We start from the raw sequence: 25758 nt of genomic DNA, 5'->3' as shown, positions 1-25758 counted from the left end.
TGACATTGTAGCACAAAAGCTGTCATAGAGAGTGCGTGTGTGGATAAGTGTACTTACATCCCCAAAACACTCTTTACAACAAAGGTTGGGGGTGCTAATTTGGCACATAGACTGTGGTGTGCTTGCATGAAATAAATTTTAAAAAACCTCATCAGAGGTACCTTGCTGATCTCTTAAAAAGTGGACTCCAGTTGGGTCTTTTTCTTCCCTGCTATGGAGTCCATTCTTTCAAACACTGTACTTAGTTTAGCTCTGGTATTTGAAACAACTTTCTTCTGCTCGGTTTCACTTTAAAATCACATATCAATGTTCTTTGGACCATTTGGGAACTGAAACACAAAAATTTTGGTAACTTAGATAACCCCATCTTCATAATGGAGACATCAAGTTGCTACTAACTGTCTCAGATACACATGAAGCAGCCTAGTGTTTTTCTGTCAGCCTCAACTGTGGGCTGGATTCATCCATTGGCTTCTGACATTCTTTTCAATACCATGAGAACCTGTGAACTCACATGGCCTCTCACATCCAATTGGAAGTCCCAGGTAGCCCTAGTCTAGTTTATCCTATTGCTGCCCTGTCCTGACAGATTCTGTACTGAGAGGGAGAATAGAATAGTGAATAAGAGTACAGGAATCACACCTGACTTCTGCCACTCATTTGCTGTATGAACTTAAAGTAAGTACTTAAGCTTTCTAAGCTTTAATTTCCTAAGATGCAAGATAGGGATCATGATAGTGCCTACTTAGAGCAATGCCTGGACTATATATCAAGCACATGATACATGTTATCTGTAATGGAGGATTTGGCGTCAGTTGTTTATATAATTTATGAGGATTATAATATTGTTAATTGGCTTTCATTGAAATACTTTGATATATACGAAAAAGTAAATTTTGAATTGTTTGCTTATTTTTGTTTCGGTTTATTTGTTTTAATTATGATCTCATAACATGAATATTTTCTATACATCGGTATAGTGTGTTTTACTATTTAGTTGCCCTAAGTTTTCTTAAAAGTATGCTTCTTTTTTTAAACAATTGAGCATATGTGTTAAACAACAGAACAGATAGCACAAAAGAGTACACAAAAATGTGAGTGAAAACATAAGTTCCATGGATATTTTAGTATTTGATCCACTGATTTTTCTTTTTTTTTTTTTTTTGAGACTGAGTCTTGCTCTGTCACCCAGGCTGGAGTACAGTGGCGTCTTCGTGGCTCACTGCAACCTCCACCTCCCTGGTTCAGGCAATTCCCCTGCTTCAGCCTCCCAAGTAGCTGGGATTACAGGTGCATGCCACCATGCCCAGCTAATTTTTTTATATTTTTAGTAGAGACAGGGTTTAACTATGTTGGCCAGACTGGTCTTGAACTACTGACCTCAGGCAACCTGCCCGCCTTGGCCTCCCAAAGTGCTGGGATTACAAGCATGAGCCATCACACCTGGCTGATCCACTGATTCTTAATGGTTGCCTAGCCTATGTATAAATGGCTATACCCAAAAAGTTGCTCCAGGCAGGTGCAGGAGCTGCCGAGGAATGTGGAAACCTTGTCTTCTCATACCCACAGATGAAAAATTTCAGGTTCTCCTTCCTGTATTAACTGCTGCTAGGATGTCTCCTCCCCAAACCCCACCTCCTCCCTCTTTTCAGCTGATCCAAGGACATTCCTAGATAAAACTAAGGAAGAAAATGTTGAACAGGGCAGGCTGACAGTTCCCTGCCAGAAACAGTCCAGGGAGCGAAACTCACTGAACCAACTGGGTCATCTGGTCATTGGTGAATTTATTCCCTTGCTAGAGCAGCTGTGATGTACTCATTTGCCAAACCTGGGTCTTGAGCTTAGCCCTGGAGTAGGAGAGCCGTCAGTGTATCTAAATCACTGAGAATTGTAGTTGGAAAAGTAGTGGTTCCTGAAAGCAAACTGAAGTACAACTAACAGAATAAAGGGGATAGGATCTTGGACTTCTGAAAACAACTGTCCTTTACAGATTCCTGCACTTCCTCCCCAGCACACCAGCAGCATCCTCACTCTCTGGCCTGCCTGCTGGAAATGTAATAAAGCTGCTGAAGAACAAGAGGGCCGGGCGCGGTGGCTCACACCTGTAATCCCAGCACTTTGGGAGGCTGAGGCAAGCAGATCACCTGAGGTCAGGAGTTCAAGACCAGCCTGGTCGATGTGGTGAAACCATGCCTCTATTAAAAACACAAAAAATTAGCCAGGCGTGGTTCCAGGTGCCTGTAGTCCCAGCTACTCAAGAGCCTGAGGCAGGAGAATTGCTTGAACCCAGGAGGCGGAGGCTGCAGTGAGCCGAGGTCAGGCCACTGCCCTCCAGCCTGAGTGGCAGAGTAAAACTCCATCTCAAAAACAAAAAACAAAAAACAAACAGAAACAAAAAACAACAGCAGCAAAAACAAAACAAAACAAAAAACAAGAGAAGGGACCACAATGGCTGTAGTGGAATTGGATCAAGGAGAAAAACTGGGCACTTTTACAGAACCTAAGGGCAAATATAAATTGGGATGACATCTTTTCAAGTTCTCAGGCCCAAATCCCTTTCTCAGTTTGCTAGGGGAAATCCCAACCAGGTAAATTTCATGTTGGCCCTAACGTTATGCTATTTGGGAAAATCCGTTTTTCTCTGCTCTCACACCACAGCAATTAACACAGAAGACTTCTATGACCACATGTGGGGATTTTTCCCACACACCAAGCAGTAGACACCAGCTGGTGTCCTTTAATTCAATTTGGACACTATCTACCTGGAAATAACTTCAGATCCCACAGGGTGAGGGCTCAGTCACCAAAACTGTCCTCTGCTTCCCCCTGTTTCCCCCTGGACACCAGTTTCAAGTCCCAGCCTCAGGAACTTCTGACCTACTGGCTTCAAGTTGGGTTTCCTACAACCCCGTCTTTAGGGTTGATTAATTTACTAGAGTAGCTCACAGAATTCAGATAAACACTTACGTTTACCTGTTTAGTATGAAGAATATTAGAAAGGATACAGGTGAAGAGATGCATAGGGAGAGGTATGAAGGAAGGGGTGCAAAGGTCCCATGCCATCCCTGGGTGCACCACCCTCCAGGAACCTCCATGTGTTTAGCTATTTTGGAAGCTCTCTAAACCCTGTCTTTTTGGGTTTTTATGGAGGCTTTATTACATAGGCATGATTGACAACCATGTAGAAATGTGACTGGACAAAAAGGGTATGATGTCACACTGAGTGGGGAAAACTAGCAAGACCCGTCTCTTCAGATTCTTCTTGAACCTGAAGAAGGACCCTCTCTAGAATGAGGGTCTTTGTACCCACAATCAGTTTGTAGTCTCACCTTGAACAGGTAAAAGGAGGCCAGGAGATCAGAGAGAGAGAGAGAGAGATTGTTTCCTGGGGCCTGTTCCTGAGGCCTAAAGCACCCCAACATTATAACAAAAGACTGTAACAAAGGCTAAGGGAATTACGAGGCAGGAACTGTGGATGAAAATCAATATATATATATTAAGTCATAATATCACATACGGCTAATAAGAATTTTTAGTCCCTTCTATAATTTTCTTCAAGATACTATTTTTGAGTCTGGACAGTAAATTGCCCCTCTTTGCTTGTTGATGGGTGGGATATCACCTGTGGGTCTCTGGTTTCCGGAAGCCTTTGGTACCCAAGGAGAAGAAGGCAGGATATGGATTCTGGCTGAATCCAAATTCCCTTTCCAGTACCAAAATCCAGTCACTGAAATGTATTAGCTTTGCTTAGGTGTGTCTTTTGTCCTCAAGCAAAACTCTTACTGATGTATCATGTATCTCTGTTCTATTTGGCTTCTCAAAAGCATATTCACTAGTCTGACATTAAAGTTAAGTACTATTTCAAAAAACAAAGATTCTTCACTTTTCATTCTAACCCTGTGTCCAGCTATAAATCATCTATTTAGTCTTCGGCCTCTGAAGTCTGGAGACATATTTCCTCTACAGCTGATGCCATCCTTCTTTTTATTAGGGACAGTGACAGACTCATTTTTTTTTTCCTTTTGATCATTTTGCAAAGCTTCAGTGGTTAACATACTTCAAGCCCTTCCTGGTTCAGATATATAGGTGTTCACTTCAATTGTTTCCCTTTTCCAAGGATCAAAACCTTGTGTTGCCAGTTTCTCAATGTCTGAAACCATTTTTTTCATAAATTTAGTTGAGGAGGTAGGAGAACAAGTCTGACACCAGTTACCACCTCACAGCAAGATACATTACTAAGATTTTCAAGTGTCTTATTTGGATATCAGAGTAATGCAAAATACTCAATTTATGAAAAAAATAGATTTTTAAAACTTATGGTCTAAAAGCAGTTTTAATAGAAACAGAACGACTAGTTTCTTTGGGAGTTGAAAATTATCATGTGAAATCCTCTGGTCCTTTTCTTAGTCATAGTTTTTCCCTAATATTCTCATAGTTTTTATTTTTACAAGTTTATTAGACTTCTTAACTCAAAATTCTTCTTGTATCAATTTTGGTGATTTGTGTTTCCTTAGAAGTAGTATCCATTTCACCTGGATTTAATTTGTTAGTTCACAAAGACTTACTATTTTAATTTACTCTTTAATTATGATTTCTTCCCCTTTCTTAGTCATAATTACTTGGCTTTTTTTTCCTCTGCCATTTCCTCTTCTCTATTAGGCTGTTTATTTACCTATTTTATTATAGTCAAACCAATCCCCAACAGGGGAAAAAGTCATGTGATGTATTTTTTTAAATTTAGAGTTCCAGGATACATGTGCAGGATGTTCAGGTTTGTTGCATAGGTAAACATGCGCCATGGTGCTTTGCTGCACCTATCAGCCCACATGTGATGTAGTTTTAAAATTAATTCTACTGTTTCTTTGCTTTCCATTTTTCCCAATTTTTTGTTTGTATATTTCTTAATTCATTCTTTCTGATGTTTTTCTCTAACTTCTTGGTTGATTCTTTTTCTTTTTAATTGAGGTACAATTTACAATGAAGTGCACACAATTTAAATGTACAGTTCAATGAATTTGTAGAGTCTTAGTTCTTGGTGGCTAAGTTCTGGCTTCAATCATTTTGAGGCTTAGCTGTAAGTCAAGGCTTTGTGCTCTATAATAGTGCTTCTCAAGTTTTTTTTTTTTTTTTTTTTTTTTGAGACAGGGTCTCTCTCTGTCACCCAAGTAGCTGGGACTGCAGGCATACACCAACCACGCCTGGCTAAGTTTTGTATTTTTATTAGAGAGGGGGTTTCACCATGTTGCCCAGACTGGTCTGGGTACTTCAAGTGATCTACCTGCCTTGGCCTCCCAAAATTCTGGGATTACAGGCATGAGTCACCACACCTGGCCTCAATATTTAATGTGCATAAAACCATCCAGATGTCACTTAAAAATGTAGATTCTGATTCAGTAGGTTGGGGCCTGAGATTCTGCAATTCTGTTAAGCGCCCAGGTGATACCAATGCTGCTGGTCTGTGGCCCCGACTTTCAGTATCAAATTTTTATAAGACATTTCTATATCCTTTTAACACATTTTTTTTTTTTGCTTAAATCAGGTTGAGTTTCTTCTATTAGCAAATAAATAGCTCTCTGTTAAGATACACTATACCCACAGTCCTTGGTACAGGTAGCAAACAACTAATAAATATTTGTTGAATTAAATTAAGGCTATGAATTTTCCTGAATTGAAATTTGTTCTGTTCTCTGGCTTTGATATATAGTGTTTTGATTTTTATTGTTATTAATATTAATATTTTAAAATATTTTTATTAATATTCTTCAGCATGTAATGTTTGATTTTTCTCTTAAACCAATGTGTTTGGGGACAGATTTTTAGAAATTTTCAAGTAGTTGGGGATATTTGTGAGCGTGTTTTTGCTTTGCTTACTTCTAGATTTATTGCCCAGGTTAGAAATTGTGGATATATTATTTCTGTGTTTTGGAATTTTTAATGTTTTTCTTCTTGAAAATTCTTTCTTTAGATGTGTTACTATATTCAGTCAGATTATAGTCAGGACTTGGCAGGGCAGTTGTTTTGTCTCTTTAGGGTAAGTTTCCATTTAGCTGATCAAATTCATTATATGCCTCTTTTATATTTGAATTCTAGATGGAGACCTTATTTTCCCATTTTCAAACTATTTGTAGGGGAGATCTATCTGTTGTGTTACATACTACAGTTCTCTCATGTGCATAATGAAAATAGTAATAGTACATGCCTATTTTCAGGCATTGCTGTAAAATGTAAAATGCTTAGCACTGTGTTTGGACCATACTAAACCCTCAAAAATAGCTCCAGATGATGTATTTGTATATGTATTTCTGAATCTGAAGCTTTGCTGTTAGTAGCATTCCACTTTGATAGAGTGGCTTCCAATAACCCAAACTTCATTCTAACCAAGAAAAATGGCAACAGATGAAGAACAAAAGCAAAAGAAACAAAAACCTCCCAGAAACTGGCTGGAAGATAAGAAATCCCATGGGGGCATAAGTGTGATGTAATGACTCCCGCCGTTCAAAAAAAAAAAGCCAAGTTAATTTTGTTTTAAACATGTTTTACACCATCCTGCAAGAGAATATATAGACTGTTGAGCAAAGTATCCAGAACTGAATCCTAATAATGACAGACACAACTTTTTTACTTTTTTGAAATAGATACGTGGATTTATTCCTCTCCACCATTAAACCTGTGTAAACCCTCACAGTAGGAATTAGGCCTTTCATTTATGGTCCCAGTGGTCTTCACAGGTGCCTTGACAAAGAGCTACCAAGCACCATCTGAATTTTATGGAGACTAAGAGCCCAGTTTCAGAGTCCAGCAGACCTCAGCCAAATTCCAGTTTCTCCACTCAGTAATTAAGCAACCTGCCTTAAGATTTATGTCTGGGGCTCCTCGCCTGTAAAACACACCTACCTTAGGGGGCTGTTAAGAGGATTCAATGAGATATTAAGTAGGTACAACTTAATTACAAAGCACTTTTCCCCAACCATTTCAAATTATTTATCTACGTATTCATCCATCCATCCAAAGCACCTCAATAATTGGCCAATAATTCCTAAGTGAAAGGAGCTTTACAACACACGAAGAACTCTTCTATTATGTCACACGAAATTATAAAACAAATTATTTTACATATAAACGATGGAGGTAAAAAAAAAATCGGCCAATAATAACTAGCAAGTAGTATTTGGTAATTCTTTTGGTGAGGCCGACTTAAAAATTTATGGAATATTATTTATTTTCATTGCAAGTCTATCAGAAATCACTAATGGTGTAGCACTGCATTCTTCCCTGCTTTTGGTTCTCAAACTACGTATCTTAGTAAACGCAATTTGCAGACAAACCAAGCCTCGCTAATCAGTGCATCATGGCTACTCTGGCAAAGGAAGAAATTCACTGTTTGCCAAGCATCCCATCAGATGGGTGACTTCACAGCCACTGGAAGAAATCTTTCTCATGTTCGAGTAGATGGCAACTCCAACACTGTGCAGTTGCTAAATCCACTTGTCACACATCCTCCTTTTCTCTGCTTCTAAGGTTGCCCTCTAAACTCTTTATCTGAGGATGGAAACACACACACGCACACACACACACACACACAAACGTATTTGGCTAAAGGTCAATTCACATAGTGGCAGGGACTTTCGTTTATATGCATTTTCCTTCCCAGCTTTCTCAGTTCTGAGTCAGGCTAAGCAGGAGGCAGAGAGCTCGTCCTCCTCTGCATGGGCGCTTTTTCTTATTTGACTTTTAGTCCTGGGAGGAGTAGCGTAGTTGCGAGATACTAGGATATCCACAAGCGGGATGAATTTGGACCTTATCCCTCACTGTGATCCTTCACTTCGCCTTCTGTTTCAATTTCTCCCAGTCGGTTTACTGCTTGACAAAATTCTTTCACAATTAAGTGATCACAGGACAACCCAACCCAACCAATCCAAACCTGCAGGCAACCCCAGACATCCAGGGAACCCTGGCGCGGCTCGGGCCAGCCCACACCCACGCGGAATCATTCCATTTATCGGCGACCAATCAGCCCTCCACACGCTCCCGCGCCAGCCAATCCGAACAAGCGCACGTTGTTCCGGCCACCTCCTCTCAGCCCCCCTTCCCCGGAGCCCCCGGGATCGGGCCAGGGGGCGGGGCTGGGGGGTCGGCCCCCCTTGCCCTGAGGCGCTGGGTGCCTTCCAGTTGGCTGCGACCAGCGGTGACTTACAAGTTGGCTGCTGTCGCCTGCGCATCGGCGGGCCGGGAGGCTGAGCAGTACTGTTGAGAGCGGTGTGAGGTGCTTGGTAGCGCGCCGTGGCTGCTTCCACGTCCTTGCTTCACCTCAGGTAAAGGTAAGGAGAGCCACGGAGCCGCGGCAGGATTGGGGTGGCCCGTGGGGACGGCGACTGTGGCGCCCGGGGCGTCCTGCCAGGTGCGTCTTCTGGACCTGCTCCAGACCATGGATCTAGGGAGCTCGCGGTGGACGTTGGGGATGGCGGGCCCCGGCGTCTGGGCGGGAGTGGACCTCACAGATGAAAGAGAAACCTGAGCCCCTGGGAGGGGAAGCGGCGAGCTGGAAGGATCCCAGGGCTTGCAACTCGCCCCTGCACGCCGCTCACCTATTTAAGTACTTGGAACCCATTAGACCTCAGTGTCCTCAGCTGTTAAATGGGAGAGGGGCGGTGGTAATCCCGCTTGATTTGGGACAGTCCTGTTCTTTGGAGGTCACCGCGCTTCCTGGTTCTTAGAAGGTGCACAGACAGCGCAGGGGCAGCCGCGTCCCACCAGGCTTCGCGGAGGTGATGCCAAAGACAAGAGACAAAGTTTTCCCAGGGCTTACTGCCTTCCAAGGTCCCTGCTAAATGTATTAACTCAAATAATTTCTCACCAAATCAGTGTCATTGTTTTCCCGAATTTACACTTGAGAAAGATTACCTTAGATTTTTAGGTTCAGCAGCCAGGACAAAACTTGACAAATATTTGGTGGGCCCAGGTTTTTTATATGAAGTCTTTTCCAGCCTGTGATCAGCTTCCACAGTTTTACAAGAGAGAGCTTTAGGCTCTGAAGTCAGACGCCCTGGGTTGGAATTCTGGCTCCATCACTTATGAACTGTGTGATCTTGGACAAGTGACTCAACCTTCCTGTTGCTATTTTCCCTTTCTGTAAAACAGGGAGAATGTATAGACATTAAGCTACTATTCTCACTTATGGAAGACCTCAAGATATCTAAAGTATGCCCATTTACACCAATCCTAGAGCTTCTGAATAACTAAAATTCCTTTACCATAATGAAACACAGTTTCTCAAGGAGGACTATTACTGTTGTGAGGATTAAATAAAATAAACGCAATGTAAAGCAGCCAGAAGGACTGACCATGTAGTAAGTGATCAATAAATGTTAGTTATTGTTATTTTTTAAAATCAAGTACAGAGCATTAGGTTTTTTTTTTAATCAAGTATTAGAGCATTGGGGTTTGAACAGTAAGTTGGCTCACTATTCATATTGTAGAAATATACTTCCATGTTGCATTTCTTTAAATAGTGAGCTCCTGCCAGAGCCAGTCTCAAAAAATGAGAAGCTGCTGTACTTGTCTGAGTTAGAAAACTTAACAGTTCAACATTGATTGGAAATCAAGCATATGCTGAAATTTTTATGTTAGTTAGAAAATATAATTTAATTTACAAAGCTTTGGTTTGTACGACATTGGGGAAAGTCCATGGCATGTTAAACTGAAGCTGTTGACGAAAGTGAAAACCATATTAATCAAGTAATGCAAGGTTAGACCGTTCTGATACCTGCATTTCTTTAACAAGTGAATTCTGACCTAGTCGTACTACAAAAGTCCAAACAGATTTTTATGGCATTCACTTTACATTACAGGTTAAATGTTTTATTATGTTCCATATTTAAAATAGAACCTATGCCATCTCACTGTGACAGATATTTGAGAATAATTGGAGTTGGATTGGTCAAGACTATGGTGCTGATAGATGGCCTCAAGAAAAGTAACTTGAGACAGCTGCCCTCCCTATGATGGCAGCCACTATCACCACTAGTGATAGCTTCAAAAGCATGGGCATAGAAAACATGAACAAAAAGATTAAAGGAAAAACATGGAGGTGGACATTACTCAGCATTTGGCCATGGGACTGACAAGAGTATAAAATCTTTTATATGAACCTATTATATTCTGATAAGGTTAAGTGGTGCCTGTTCTCTCTGACATGTAAATGTTAGAGTTGGATAATTTCCTGATATAAGGTCAAGATAAGGGAATAAAAGACTGAATTAGTAAAAGGAAGTTCAGAATGGGTTCAGAATGGCATTTAAAACATTTACCTGACATTCTCCACAGTTGGAGATTGCAGGAGGGCAAATTAGGTGTTTTCCTCTCAATTAATGTCAGTACCCTGTTATATTAGGAGAGAGAGCCAAGACCTTGATAACCCATCTCCCCCAACCCTCTTGGTTCTAGAATATATTAATATTTTGAGAAATGCTCAATTATGCCTGTTTACACAGAGGTAGCAGTTTTGATGGCAATGATTATTTCATTATGGACTTAATCTTGATGAAAATAATCCATGCAAGACTTAATTGTTTGGTTAAATACATTGCTGGACATATTTAATCAGAGAGAGCTTTCTGATTTTGTACTTCTTTCTCTTCCTTTCCTACCTCCCACTGCACCACTCTTAAAAAGGCTATTAATAGAATTTTTTAATGTTTTAGTTTTTGTTGTTGTTATTTCTGTTAAAGCTTAAGGGTGGAATAAGTCAATTTGAGAGTAAAATCTGAATTCCATCTGTTTCTGTAGTTCTAGGACCTGGTATATAATAGATGCTTGATAAATATTTAATAGTAGTCCTTCTTGAGAAATGGTGTTTCATTATGGTAAAGGAAGTTTTAGTTATTCAGAAGCTCTAGGATTGGCGTAAATGGGCATACTTTAGATATCTTGAGGTCTTCCATAAGTGAGAATGGTAGCTTATTGTCTATACATTTTTCCATTTTTTATTCACTGTGTTCCTACTGAGTGCTAGACGTAAGGAGAATTAATATTGAACAAGCCAGATTTCCTACCCCCCAAAGATTTTACAGTTAAATGGGAGAAGATAACAAGTGAATAATTACAGTACAGAGTTGCTGTCAGAAAATATTGGAGGGGGAACTAACCCAGGTTCAGGGGAATCCAGGAAAGATAAGTGGAAATTAGGTAATGAAAATATGCCACATTATAAAAGGGCCTGTAAGCTATAGTAAGGAGCTTGAACTTTATACTGATCAGTATGAATTACTAAGTCAAGTACCTTAAAGTTGCAGATTCTCATCTCTTCTAGGTAGCTAGCTTTCTAGGTAACTTTCCGTGCACTGGATTTGCCCAGTGATAATGTTTGCTTATGAGAATAATAACTTTCTGTTTCACCTTTGATTTCTATCAAAAAGTTTTGCATAAATACTCTTATCTGCCAACCACAGGAACCTAGCAGGTGACCTTTGGGTTTAAAGAATATGTTTAATCATAGTGATCCCTGTAATAGATAAATTAAATCTCTTTTACAAGCCTTCTGCAAGAACTTCTGCATGTTTGTGGCATACTCTTGAATAAAGTTATTGTACTGGCTATCAAGTTGACAGCCTCTTGAATGGAAATTAGGTATATTCTTGACTGAGAGACTTTTTGAATGAGCTCATCAACTTTTCATCCATGGATTGGATCTATACTTATTATATATTTTGCATCACTTACATAGATCCTAAAAGTTATATTGAATTTTCTTTGTATACTTTCCCATGTTTCTACATAATTTTAGTATTTATAAATTTTAATGGCTTATATGCTCTAATTAGTGGTATTTAAATATTGGCTACAACCTTAATTTATTTCTGTCACTTTAATTTTTAGATCAGTTAGTTCTGATCTCTGGCTAGACAACAGAATAATTAGTGAGACTATTTTAAAGGACCTACATTTCTGAGGCCCATTCCAGAACAAAGCCACTGAATTAGACTATTTGGCACTGGGCCCTAAAATCTAACACCTAAAAGCAGCGACAACTAGTACAAAGCATAAAAAGGTGATTCTGATGTGTGCATCCATAGTTGACAACTGCAGCCTTATTCCCATAGAGGGTGATTTCATTTAGATTAGGAGATTTCATTTAGATGTTTTCTTGACCTCCTTTCCAGCAATTTGATGGTTCTGTAATGGGCCACTTTACCCCTAAAACTCTTTTCTTCTTTAGCCTTTTACTGAAGATGGAAGGAATAGAGATAGAATAGTGAAAAGTAGGAATTATGCTAAGAAATTGGTGCCCTGGCACCAAAAGAAGACAAAGACCAAGTAATTCTTGTTTTGAGACAATAACATATCAACAAAATAAGGGCCTACTATGTGCCAGGCTGTGTTCTAGGTGGTGGAGTTATAGTGGTGAATAAGAAAAGAACCTCTATGCTATTAGTTAGGAATGAGGTGGTCAAAGAGTAGAATCATACACCTATAAATAAGTTATTATATTGTCAGATAATGATAAGCACTATGAAGAAAATAACGATGTAATAGTAACTTAAGAAGGCTTTATGAAGGATAGGAGGTTTAAACTGAAATTGGCATTACATTGTTATTAGTGATGCTAAGATTTGGATCTAGCTGTATCAAAGACCACAAGTCAGCGATAAGCTAGCCTGTTTGAGGGACAGAAAGAAAACCAGTGTAGAATACTGTAGACAATGAGGTATGATGGTGTTAAAAGGAACCTATTCTTATTAAGGGCAATTCCAAGCCTTTTGACTTGAGAACTTGGGCTCAATTGCCATTTTAATAGTAAATTGTTAAAATGAGGAATACTGTGACAAATTGAGGGAAGCCAGGGGAGGCAAGAGATTCCCTTTAGGCTTGAAGCTTTAAGTAGGCTTCTGGATCTGGGATTTTTGAGCTCATTGAAACAAAGAGGACTGGAGGTAAATGTTTGAGAGTTAACAGCGTGTATATATATATATATATATATACACACACACACACATATATGAGATACAATCGCTTCCCCCTCCTCCTGTCTTCTCTTCTACTTTTTGTATGAGTGATTTTAATTGTAAAAAATATGTAATTCTCACCTCTGGCTATGGGTTATTCATCTTGGGAGCAATTAGAAAAAAACTATGCCCGGGTCCTACTCTCAGAGATTATGATTAGTTGATTTGGGGTGAGGGTAGCTATCTTTTATAGCTGTGGTAGGTTATTATATTGTGAAATCAGATTCGAGACCCACTGGCCTATTGCCTCAAACTGTGGTATTTGCTGATGCTAATCTTGGTCTCCATAACAGAGAGAAGTAATGGAAGGCCTGTCTGATGTTGCTTCTTTTGCAACTAAACTTAAAAACACTCTCATCCAGTACCATAGCATTGAAGAAGATAAGTGGCGAGTTGCTAAGAAAACGGTAAATTAGTTCAATTACTTATATTTGGGGTATATCTTCTATCTAATGAATTGGTTGATGACTTTTAAAATTAAATGGAACAATATGGACAAAGACCATACTTTGGATGGATATGCAAGAAAAATAATTGAGCTAATAAAGTTGATAGTCTAATGTCACACAGAGGAAGAAATGCATCAGTGGTAATCCTATACTGCTTTCATTAGCTCTTTGGATATTAGACAAGAGAATAGGCTCATGGCAACTAGAACCTAAAGAATGGCCTCTTAAGTCAGCAAATAAAATGCATCATTATTAATTTAAGAAAGTGTAGTACTTGAGAGTTTGGAATAGTTTCAGGTATATCAAAAAGCCTATGAAGGTAGCTAGTTAGTATTCCTTTTTACTAATGTGACTTGCCCAAACTATTACATAGGTGACTTGAGTGTTGCTAGAACTAATTCTAGAACCCAGGACACTTCTAATTAAGTGCTCTAGCTATTCTGATATTCAGAATTACTTGGGAAATGATGAGGAAAAAATGTAGGGACAAATTCATGTTAACACTGTCGTAATAAATGTGAATTGTTTAATTTTTTAAAAGTTATGAACAATGTCAGAATGAAATAGTGTTCCTAGTGTTAGAGTCTGAATGCATCAGTAATGGTAAATAGATAAGATTGGACTAAGATAGTGCCATCATTGAATCTTACAGTGTTTGGATATCATTAAATACTACTGAAAATATTCTTTGGAGGTCTGTAATTTAAGTACAATGTGAAGAACTTTAGGATACAGAAGAAATTCAAATACAAATCCTTTTATGGTATAGATGACTTTTATGTATTCTGAAAATGTACTGGTTTTATTTTAATGCAAAGACAAATTCTATAGACTTATAAAATTATCAGTTTTGTGTCTAGGGTTCCACCTATGAAATTATTACCATATAATGTTTTTATTTTTCTAGAAAGATGTAACTGTTTGGAGAAAACCCTCAGAAGAATTTAATGGATATCTGTAAGTAACTTTTTATAGACTTACATAGCTCTTAAGACATTTCAAAACTTATATCCATTGTCACTAAGTAGTCATTGCTAGTAAGATTTAGCTTTTTAAGAGTTCAACTTTTTTTTTTTTTTTGAGACAGAGTCTCACTCTGTCACCCAGGCTGGAGTGCGGTGGCACAATCTCAGCTCGCTGCAACGTCTGCCTCCCGGGTTCAAGCGATTCTTCTGCCTCAGCCTCCCGAGTAGCTTGGATTACAGGCACCTGCCACTGTGCCTGGCTAACTTTTTTTGTAGTTTTTAGTAGAGATGGGGTTTCACCATCTTGGCTAGGCTGGTCTTGAGGTCCTGACATCCCGCCTTGGTTTCCCAAATTGCTGGGATTGCAGGCATGAGCCACCACACCTGGCGATTTTTTTTTAACTTTCCGGAAAGCAAATTGGGCTTATGAATTCAGAGCCTTAAAAATGTCCGTGTCCTTTGTGGACTGAGTTGGTGGTGAGGAGGTCATAAATAATGATATAAAATGACTGCTAAAATCTGAATTTCTTAGCATTGTATACATGACCCTTCTAATATTCTACATTTACTCAGTGCTGTAGAACATTTTATCTTAGGAACTTATCTTGAAGAATTTATCAGAAAGATAACAGTGATTTAAGTACTTGCTCTTCTATCACAGCATTATTTATAATATTAAAAATTATAAACCTGAATAATCAATAGGAGGAGACAATTCAATAGGAAACATTTGTGATAGAATATGCTATAGCCTTTAAAAACCACATTTTTGAATATTATTTAATAACATAAGAAAATAATATATTGTTTTTTAAAGCTTGTAGAGACAACTGCCTTGCATACTTGGAGTAGAATGTTCACATCCTTAAGACTCAGCCATTTTTCAGAATAAAACTGCTGGACCCTGTTAGTATATACAGAATGTTCTGAAGTGTAATGCCAAAGATAACATTTCCAGAAAGATGAATTTTACAATATTTATGATGAGGACAGGGAAACTGGAGTTGGATTAAGCATTGTAAGCAAGTATGGAAGTTAATTCTTTAAATTAGTAATTCCCAGTGAGGGTTGAAAATATCAAGAGTGCCAAGGGAGCTTTATGCTTGGAGATCTGAAAAGACTTCATAGAGAACTAGTGTTTGAGCTAACACTTAAGGGAAGAATAAGTATTTCTTAAGGAATGAAAGAGTTCATGTTCTAGGCAGAAGGAATTGCATGTCTACTGCATAAACACATATGAGAAACACTGGTGTTTTTTTTTTCAGAGTCTTAAAGGGATATGTGATCAAAAGAGGTAGGACCTGATGTGTTGAGTTGGACACAAAGTGCTGTAACTGAGGCCGCAGCACAGAAGTCAAAAAGGGCAAATGCATGTGAAAGATTTAATGATAGCGATGGTGGTGGCAATGATAACCAACATTTATTGAGAGCCAAATATTGTTCTAAGTACTTTACATTTAGGAAATCGTCCTGGTAAAACCGTAGTGACTGATAAGTTCTGACTATGGAAATGGGGTTAAGAGAAGAAGAAGAGCCATAGTTGAATCTAAGATTTTCTAATTTGACTAGATTAATTTGTTTTACCTCCTTCTACCCCAAGTTAAAGAATACAAGATGAGAGAGCAGATTTATGGTGGGGGAGATAATATAAGTTTGGCTTGAGTTATAAAATGATTAAATAGCTTCACATGCTTATAAAAAAAAAAGGTACTGATAGAGCTGAAGCTAGTTTCTTATTTCATCTCCTTTCTTTCATCTCCAGAAGTAACTGCTGTCCTGAAGTTATGTGTGTTGTTCCTGTTTCATACTTTGACCATATATTTATATATCCATAAACAATGAAAAGCATTATTTGGTGTGCTTTTTATATTCATGTATATGTGTTTGTATGTACATATTTTATTTAGTAATTTGCCTTTTATTATTAAATATTATGTTCTCAGGATTTAGCCATGTTGTCATATGTAAATCCATTATTTTCCCTCTATGTGAATATACCACAATGTTTTTATCTATGTTTGTAGATTCACCTATTGATAGATTTTTAGGCTGTTGTCAATTTTTCTCTATAAAGTACAATGCGATAGTAAACCTCTTGGTATATATCTCTTTGTGTAAACGTGTAATTTTCTTTGGGTCTTAGGGATGTATATCTTCCAACCTTACTAGACATTATCAACTTGCTCTCTAAAGTAGCAGTTTAAGGATTCTCATCCCCCTCCATTCACTACTTACGAGTTTTTAATCTCTGTCAGTCTGAGAGGTATTAATCAGATTGTTCTTGTTAGTATTTACTTGATTACTAGTGAAGTTGAAATCTTTTGTATATTTCTTGACATTTCAGGTCAGTCTTACCATGTCCTTTGCCCATCTTTTCTTTGGATTTTCTTTTTCTCGTTGGTTTATAGGAGTTATTCGTATATCCTGTATAATAATTCTGTTTATATGTGTTACACTACCTTCTCCCATTGTGTGGCTAGTTTTAAAAAATGACTTATTTTTTCTTGTGTGGTATGCATGTTTTTAATTTTAATTGATCTTTTGTATTATTTGTGTTTTTCTGTGTTTTACATATTCAAGAAATCCCCCTGTACTCTGAGGTCACAAAAATGGTATCTTGTATATTTTTCTCAAAATTTTAAAGTTTTTCATTGTATGTGTTTTTTTGTTTGTTTGTTTGAGACGGAGTTTCGCTGTGTCGCCAGGCTGGAGTGCAGTGACGCAATCTCAGCTCACTGCAGCCTCCGACTACGTGGTTCAAGCTATTCTCCTGCCTCAGCCTCCGAAGCAGCTGGGACTATAGGCACGCGCCAGCACACCCAGCTAATTTTTGTATTTTTAGTAGAGACGGGGTTTCACCATGTTGGCCAGGATGGTCTCAATCTCCTGACCTCGTGGTCCGCCCACCTCGGCCTCCCAAAGTGCTGGGATTACAGGCATGAGCCACCGCGCCTGGCCCATTTTACATGTTTTACACAGATATTTAATTTATCTGGAATTAATTATTATGAGTGGTAGAAATAGGAATCTAAGTTTTATTTTCTCCATAAGGATAACTATTGAATCTAGGCACACCATTTATGGAATTGTACATTTTTCCCCACTGATAAGTGATGCTGCCTTTGAAATATGTCAAGTTATGACATATTTATGAGTCAGTTCCTTGGTGTTCTGTTCTATTGGCCTATTTCTCTGTTCCTAATAAAAAGTTTTTAAAAGTCAGGGTAAAAATATTCATGTACTAGTATGTCAGGATAACTGAGGAAAGAATATAAAAATAAATGGAAACCTTATGGCATTCTATAAACTGTTTTTGGCTATGTTATTACATGAAGGGACTTTATTATCTTCATTACGACACATAGTATAGCCCTCAGTTCTCTTATTAGATTTGAGGACGAAGGGTACATGCTGATAACAGTAACTGGTAGAATGTAATTTATCAGAAAAGTTATTGGGATTTATTCCCTTTAGAAAAAAAAAAACCCTTCATTATTATTATTTTTTTTTGAGATGGAATTTCACTCTTGTTGCCCAGGCTGGAGTGCAATGGCGTGATCTCGGCTCACCTCAACCTCCGCCTCCCAGGTTCAAGCAATTCTCCTGCCTCAGCCTCCCAAGTAGCTGGGATTACTGGCAGGAGCCACCATGCCTGGATAATTTTGTATTTTTAGTACAGACTGGGTTTCTGCATGTTGGTCAGGCTGGTCTGAAACTCCCTACCTCAGGTGATCTGCCCGCCTTGGCCTCCCAAAGTGCTGGGATTACAGGCATGAGCCACCATGCCTGGCCCACCCTTCATTAATTTTTATTCTTTTATTTATTTATTTTTTTTGAGATGGAATCTCACTCCGTCGCCTAGGCTGGAGTGCAGTGGCATGATCTTGGCTCACTGCAACCTCCACCTCCGGGGTTCAAGTGATTCTCCTGCCTCAGCCTCCCAACTAGCTGGGACTACAGGCGCATGCCACCATGCCTGGCTAATTTTTGTAATTTTAGTAGAGACAGGTTTTTGCCGCGTTGGCCAGGCTGGTCTTGAACTCCTGACGTCAAGTGATCCACTCGCCTCAGCCTCCCAGAATGCTGGGATTACAGACATGAGCCATCCTACCCGGCCTAATTTTTATCCTTACTTTCAAAGTTAGCTATGCACTATAAGGGTATGCTGAAATTTTTTATTGTAACAGCAGTTGACTTAAACTTTTTTTCTCCAGCTACAAAGCCCAAGGTGTTATAGATGACCTTGTCAATAGTATAATAGACCATATACGCCCAGGGCCTTGTCGTTTGGATTGGGACAGCTTGATGACTTCTTTGGATATTCTGGAGAACTTTGAAGAGGTATCTATTTAGAAACATTACTTTAGACTGTGTGTATGTGCATGAGGGAGGGCATGAGTGAGCCAGAGCATGTGAGCATGAGCATTTGTACACACTTATATTCATTGCTTTGAGAATGGCAGTCACGACAAAGATATCACAGGGGAGTCCCATGCTGCCTCTTAAAAAGTTTGTGTTTCCTCATACTAATTAATGAGTGTTAGACTGAGTTTGTTTTCCACAGTAGCTATACCCTTGCTGCTTAAAACTATATTCAGCATCCTTCATTGTAAAACTTTAGTTAAGATTCTGAAATCTAAAATTCTGAAAACACCACCATCATATTTAGGTTTCTAGGTGAATGTGTGCAGCTTTTCCATTAATACTAAGCCAACATCAATGACCAAAGATAAAAATGCCACCTTAGATATTCTAAAATTATATAGCCAAAATGACCTGCCCTGTTTCTATTTTTATTAATTCATTGCTTAATGTTTGAATTTTTTAATTAAAATGTTTGATGTTGTAGTCAAAGTATTTGTGGATTTGATCTTAAACACTGAAACAGTCTACATCCCTAATTCCATTTGGAATGTTACGTAGAATAAGACAACTGCATTTAATTAGATATTTGGATACTGGATAACTTGTACCTCTGTATTTTGATTATATATCTTCTTCATGGCCATCCAATAGCAGTGAGATTTAGAATAGAGATCTAGACCTGTCAGAATCAGTGTAAGAATTATTATAATTATGAAACGTTTTAAATAAATATTAGTTTCTTTCCAGAGATAAGTTTATGATATATGAAGCTATGTATGTTTCCTATAGTAGTAACACTTGTCTTACCTCTTCTTTTTCAGAATTGCTGTGTGATGCGTTACACTACTGCTGGTCAGCTTTGGAATATAATTTCCCCAAGAGAATTTGTTGATTTCTCCTATACTGTGGGCTATAAAGAAGGGCTTTTATCTTGTGGTAATAATCTCAACATGTTATGCTTTTTTTCAGTATGGTTTAAATATTTGTGTTTTCTTGGCTGGATGTTTCTTTCCTTGTGAGATATATTTTCAACTCTGACTCTGTAATCACTAACATTTTTTGCAAATGCTAAACTCTAGGGAGTAAAATAGCAATATCAGAAGAGTTTTGAAACCCTTCTGATAAGTTTTTGTTCCCAGTTACACAGTATCCTCTAGGTCAGAGGTAGCAAATGTGGATCACATGACTGCCTCTAAGAAAGGGTTCTAGTAAATGGATTTTCTTCTAAGCCACTCTCAGAAAACAGTTTCTTGGTCATACACATAGAAGTACTAGATTTGGTGTGTCTTAGAATATTCTTCCTTCCTTGAGCTGTGTTGTATTTTTCTTTTCAAGATTAAAAATACTGCCATTGGAAGGCTCCTGTTTTCTAAAACGTACCTATAGGTAAATTAATATTATTTTGTATATAGTATATACTTAAGTTAGCAGTTGTAAGTAAACATCTACTTGTTTATTCTTAACTAGCCAGTACCAAACTATAATATGGTAGTCGCTGTGGGGAATAGTTACAGTACCATGGATTTGATTATTGGCACCTCAAGGCCTGGGTACTACAACCAAGATTTGTAGCTTCCAAGGAGTACTAAGATGATATGATGTCATGTATTCTGAAAGGATTAAAAGTTTCCCCATTACCTATCTGCCAACCTCTTGTCAGAATTCTCCTTGGTAAGTCTCTTTTTCACTCTGCCATGGTCACTTTGGGATTTAATTTTCATCTATAGGGATAAGAATAAATATTTAAATAAGAATTCTGGTAATATTTTAAAATGAGAGTTTTATGTCAGTTATTGCTATTAATAGTGCTATTTTAAAAATTGCCTTATAGGAATAAGTCTTGACTGGGATGAAAAGAGACCAGAATTTGTTCGAGGATATAACCATCCCTGTGGTTGGTTTTGTGTTCCACTTAAGGACAACCCAAACCAGAGTCTTTTGACAGGATATATTCAGACAGATCTGCGTGGGATGATTCCTCAGTCTGCGGTAGATACAGCCATGGCAAGCACTTTAACCAACTTCTATGGTGATTTACGAAAAGCTTTATGAGAGGCAAAATACATTCAAACTTGTAGTACTACAGATCAACTCTCTCAGCTACATGGCCTGTAAAAATCATTGATTCCACTTTTCTGCATAGCCGGTAGAAAAATTTGAAATGTTTTTGGTTCACTAGTACAATGTTTGGTTTTATTCCTAAAGTAAATAGCTATCTAAGAGAGGGCATTTTCACTTTTTTTTTTTTTTTTAATTTTGAGACAGGCTCTCACTCTGTTGCCCATGCTAGAGGGCAGTGGTGTGATCACAGCTCACTGCAGCTTTGATCTGACCGCTCAAGGGGTTATTCTACCTCAGCCTCCTGAATAGCTGGGAATACAGGTGCACGCCACTATGCATGGCTAATTTTTGTTTAATTTTTTGTAGAGATGTGGTCACACTGTGTTGCCCAGGCTGGTCTTGAACTCCTGGCCTCAAGTCATTCCCCACCTTAGCCTCCCAAAGTGTTGGGATTATAAGCGTGAGCCACCATGCCTGGCCCCAATTTAAAATGTGGAATTCAGTTGGTGTCCAAGACTTATCTTGAGACTCTTAAAAGCATCAGTCTGTAACTAGAACAAATACAGTCTTAGATTTACCCAAGTGCCTAGATATCATTTTATAATGATTAGAATTGAGTATTGTGGGTCCCCTAATTCTGTGGGTGCCTTAAGTGAGAATTTCTAAATGATTTTCACATTCTAAATGACTTTGGGTTTTGAACTCTCCATCTAGTTTACTTCTAAAATGGGAACTTGAGGCAATTCAGGTGTCCAGGCAAATCTTTGTATATATTTTTTTGTGTACATGCACACATCTCGAAATCCATTTCCGTGTTTAATGTTAGTTGTTTATGTGTTAGTATTCCTGTGTCTACTGTTTTGTTGTTGTTAATATGGGTAAAGTGAGCCCTGAAATACATGCTAAACAAGACATGAAATGCAGAAAGGTATATAGTGTTTCAAGTGCATTGTAGTTTGATCTGTGTTTTACTTTATTGTGTTTTCTTGAGTGTAAAGAAAGAATAAATCAAAGTTCTTCATACCCATTTTGACAAAGTGGAACAGTGAAGCTGTTTTTTGCTTTTGTTTTTATTTATTTTTTGCCACTGGTGATGATAGATTTCAAAAAACAAAAGGTGGCAGCAGCACAATGTTCATGGTGAATTATCTCATAGTATCTAGATTGATCAAGATCTGACAGAAGGAATGCACAAAGGATTCTATATTCTTAATGATTTATTAATTACCAGGATCCTTTTCTAAATTGAATGTACTTTTGAATTACTAGGTTTCTTCTTTTTTTTTGTTCTGCAATAGTGAAAGAAAACTCAGTAGTTTAGTTTCAGTTTCTCATGGAAATTGGTAAATGTTAGTTTTGACTTCATCTATTTTTTATTTGTTTTTATTAGCGTAGAGTAGGAAGTCTCATATTCTACTGTTCTATCTAGGATGGTGAAATTCCAAAGGTGCCTAACTTGAGTAAGGGATTTGTGACAAGATAGTACACATTACTATAAGGGCTATTATTTCCTGAACTGGATGTCCCTAAAAGCAAATAAACTGCCCACTATCTCTACTCTAGTGCTCTCTTTGTCCTTATTAACATATACCTCCAATAAGTAATTACATAATTCACTGTTAAACATGGACCCACTCTAGGTAAAATTACCCTCATGGAAACATTTTCATTGTGAGAATGATAAATTTAAAAATTATGTTTGAATCACCTAAAATGTATGTGCAGCTTCTAGATGGCCCCTTAGATCTGCTGGGCTCTAGCTGTGTACTTTAAAAAAACAAAAACAGCTTTATTGATATATAATTTACATATTATGTAATTTACCCACTTTTAAGTATCTAATTCAGTGATTTTTTTTTAATACATATGTAGAACTATGCAGCCATCAGCACAATCTGGATTTAGAACGTTTCCATCATTCCAAAAGATTCCTTTTGTCTTTTTTGCAGACCCATACCTAACACAAATCTAAAGTTTATCACTGTTGCCAGGATAATTACAGCAGGTTATGTTTGGTTTCATTTTTAAGAGTGGAGGTGTTCATGATTCTAAGCTCAGGAATCTTGTGATCATGTATTAAATATGTTATCTCATACTATAATGATAAAAAAGCTTAATGATGTGGGTTGGGATGGATATTAACATAAATAATTGAGTCCGCTGCTTCTATAGCAATGCTGTAGGATAGAACAATAATGTAAGTGATATATGTAATTAAAAAATTCTAGAAGCCACATTAAAAAATAAAAATAAACAGCTGAAGTTAATTTTAATATTTTATTTAACTCAATACATCCAAAATGTTATCATTTTAACATGTAATTGATGTAAAGATTTATTCTGATAGTTTGTACTATTTCTTGTACTAATTTTTTGAAATCTGGGATGCATTTTACAAATTTGGGCAAGCCACATTTTAAGTGCTCATTAGCCACATGAGGCCAGTGGATACTGTATTGAATAGCACAGTCCTATAGCATATTTATTAATTTGTCTTGTAGTAAGATGAAATAGACAATAATATGGAATAATATCTTAAATGGAAATCTTTGTTAGTCTCTAGAGCCTTCATTGCTTGATAAATAGGACATCTAAACTTTAGATATAAATCAGTTGTCAATGAGATAAAATTATTGCCAGCAAATATTTTCCTTCAAAGATAAGTAACTTTTGATATGGCAGTTGGTGAAATGAAAGAATATAATCTGCCTTCTTGTTAAATGGTTGACTATTCTGTAGCTTGTAGGTAGTATGTATTAGAAACTTGTGTATATGGGAAATATTTGGCATAATACTGTTTTCAGTATATAGTAGCTATTTTTAAGGAAATTAGTTTCATACAAGAAAAAGATTATTATAAAAGTGATACTTTTGCATGAAATATTAGTTTGTGTTGATAACTCTTAGTTAACCCTTAAAGTTTAAAACAGTACTCAAAAAAAAAATAATGAGAATCTAGTATTCTGTAGTTAACTAATCTATAAGATAAATTGCTAAAGTACTAGGGAGCTTGTAAATCTTAAAAATCTTTTTATTTCAGTGTTCATTCAGGTTGGATATATTTGAAATTGTAGATTTCTATCTGTACAATATCTCCTGGTTAATAGAATTTTTTTCCTTCCCCTCCCTTCTCTCTCCTCCTCCTTTTCTAACCAAAGGGCATTTTATCAACAATCATGCTGAATTCAATTAATATCTCAAGCTAAAAAACTATGTAATTGAGGTTGTATCTGGAGAAGATGGGAAAACACTGTATAATTTAAGCCCTTAATTGTCTGTTGAGCTTTTAGGGCTGAGTAATTGCCTTTCATACAAATAAAAGCTTTACCTCTTTTCTCAAGAGTGTACCACCGTCCTTAGAATCAGGTGTTTTAAATCCAGTTTCTTTTAATTAAATGGGACTGTAGTGATCCCTACCCTGTAGAGAAATCAACAGAACTAGAGAAGCTAAGGGCTTGATCAGGTTTCCCCTAGAAACTGTGTTGCCTGCCTGCTGTATCTTCCATGTCTTTCTCATTCAACTTCTAGAAGTAGAGAAGGTTGGGACTTGAGTGTAGAAGAAACATCAGAATAATTTCAAAAAACAGGAAGTTGGAACTATAATTTTTAAATTATTGTATTGTTTTTTACAGATTTTACATGTATAGTTAAATATTAAAATTCATCTCTTGCAGTTCAATAAAAGCTATAGTATAGATTTTATTTTTAAGAAGTTTCTTTTGTGAACCAATATGTAAAACTAGAATATTTATTAAACTAATAATATGTATTAGTATCAATAAAATATGTATTTATTTTTAAATTGGTATGAAACAAAATAAAAATTTGTAGACACTCTTAAAATTGGTCATTGATATTATCTTTGTAATTTAACATTAAGTACTATTTAGTTTCATATGCCTGAATTTAAAGTATGTAATTTAACTTCCTGAATTCTTACAAAAGGAAAATATAAACCTGGAAAGTCAAATTAACAACACACATGCTGATCTCTCCTGCCAGTGTCTCATATAATATTAGCTATTATACAATACTGCTGAATCTTCATTTGCTATTATATATTCAGAACAAATAATATATTCTGCCTTTGTAAATTATGGACAGGATTTATTGTACACATGTTGAAATAATTGTGTTACCTTGATTAGGAATTATGATATTTTGTTTGGAATTGAAAAAAACTAAAAGTGATTACAAGGACACCCACGATCTATGTTATAAGAAGGCAGTTAGGGATGCTGTCTGTGGTAAGTATGTAATAGAAAATATGACTGTGAAGCAGGGAGTTACTTTCCTCATTTAATAAAACATCTGGTACTATGGTTTGAATATTTGTGTTCCCCTAAAACGCAGATGTTAAAATCCTAACCTCTAAGATAATGGTTTTAAAAGCTTTGAGAGTTGATTAGGTAACCCTAATGAATGTGATTAGTACCTTTATAGAAGAGGCCCAAGTGAGATGCTTCGGTCCTTCTGCCATATGAGGACACAGCAAGAAGGCATCCTCTGTGAGGAAGCAGGCACTCATAGATACCAAACCTGCAGGACTGTTCTTGGACTTGTGCCAGAAATGTCAGAAATAAATTGTGATAAGCCACCCAGTTTATGGTATTTTATTATAGCAGCCTGAATGGTAGTGAGAGCACTGGACTAGGAGCTGGGCAACCCTGGTCTATTCCTTCTTCAGCCACTGTGACCTTAGGTAAGCCATTACCTCTCTTGGGCATAATAGCTCTCTTTAATAAAGTGAGCTTATTGGATTAAATGATGACTAATATCCTCTTTTAACTCTAGTGATTTTATAATTTTACTCAACAGAAAATATGTGAGCACTCAGTGTTAAAAAAAGGCTATGAAACTCAAAGTATAATTTTATCTGAGAGAATGGGAAAACACTCAAGGAGTGATTCAACTGCA

General features: G+C 37.3%; 1 protein-coding gene across 8 annotated transcripts; it reads left to right on the top strand.

Moving 5' to 3' along the window:
* The first annotated feature begins 8133 nt into the window (after window positions 1-8133).
* STARD4 (StAR related lipid transfer domain containing 4) lies at window positions 8134-24684 on the top strand. 8 transcript variants are annotated; one of them, XM_009449451.5, is made up of 6 exons: window positions 8144-8312; window positions 13295-13408; window positions 14358-14407; window positions 18630-18756; window positions 19602-19716; window positions 20612-24684. In XM_009449451.5, the coding sequence occupies exons 2-6, from the start codon at window positions 13304-13306 to the stop codon at window positions 20830-20832; spliced, it is 618 nt and encodes a 205-aa protein (XP_009447726.1). In that variant the 5' UTR covers window positions 8144-8312; window positions 13295-13303; the 3' UTR covers window positions 20833-24684. The 8 variants fall into 8 exon arrangements, with proteins under 8 accessions (XP_024212453.1, XP_009447726.1, XP_517874.2 ...); XM_517874.8 differs by having other exon boundaries at window positions 8149-8318; XM_024356685.3 differs by lacking the exon at window positions 13295-13408 and having other exon boundaries at window positions 8134-8312.
* The last annotated feature ends 1074 nt before the right edge of the window (window positions 24685-25758 follow it).

This window comes from Pan troglodytes, chromosome 4 (assembly GCF_028858775.2).
Source record: "Pan troglodytes isolate AG18354 chromosome 4, NHGRI_mPanTro3-v2.0_pri, whole genome shotgun sequence".
Classification (NCBI taxonomy): Eukaryota; Metazoa; Chordata; class Mammalia; order Primates; family Hominidae; genus Pan; species Pan troglodytes.
This window is presented reverse-complemented; position numbering and strand designations above follow the sequence as displayed.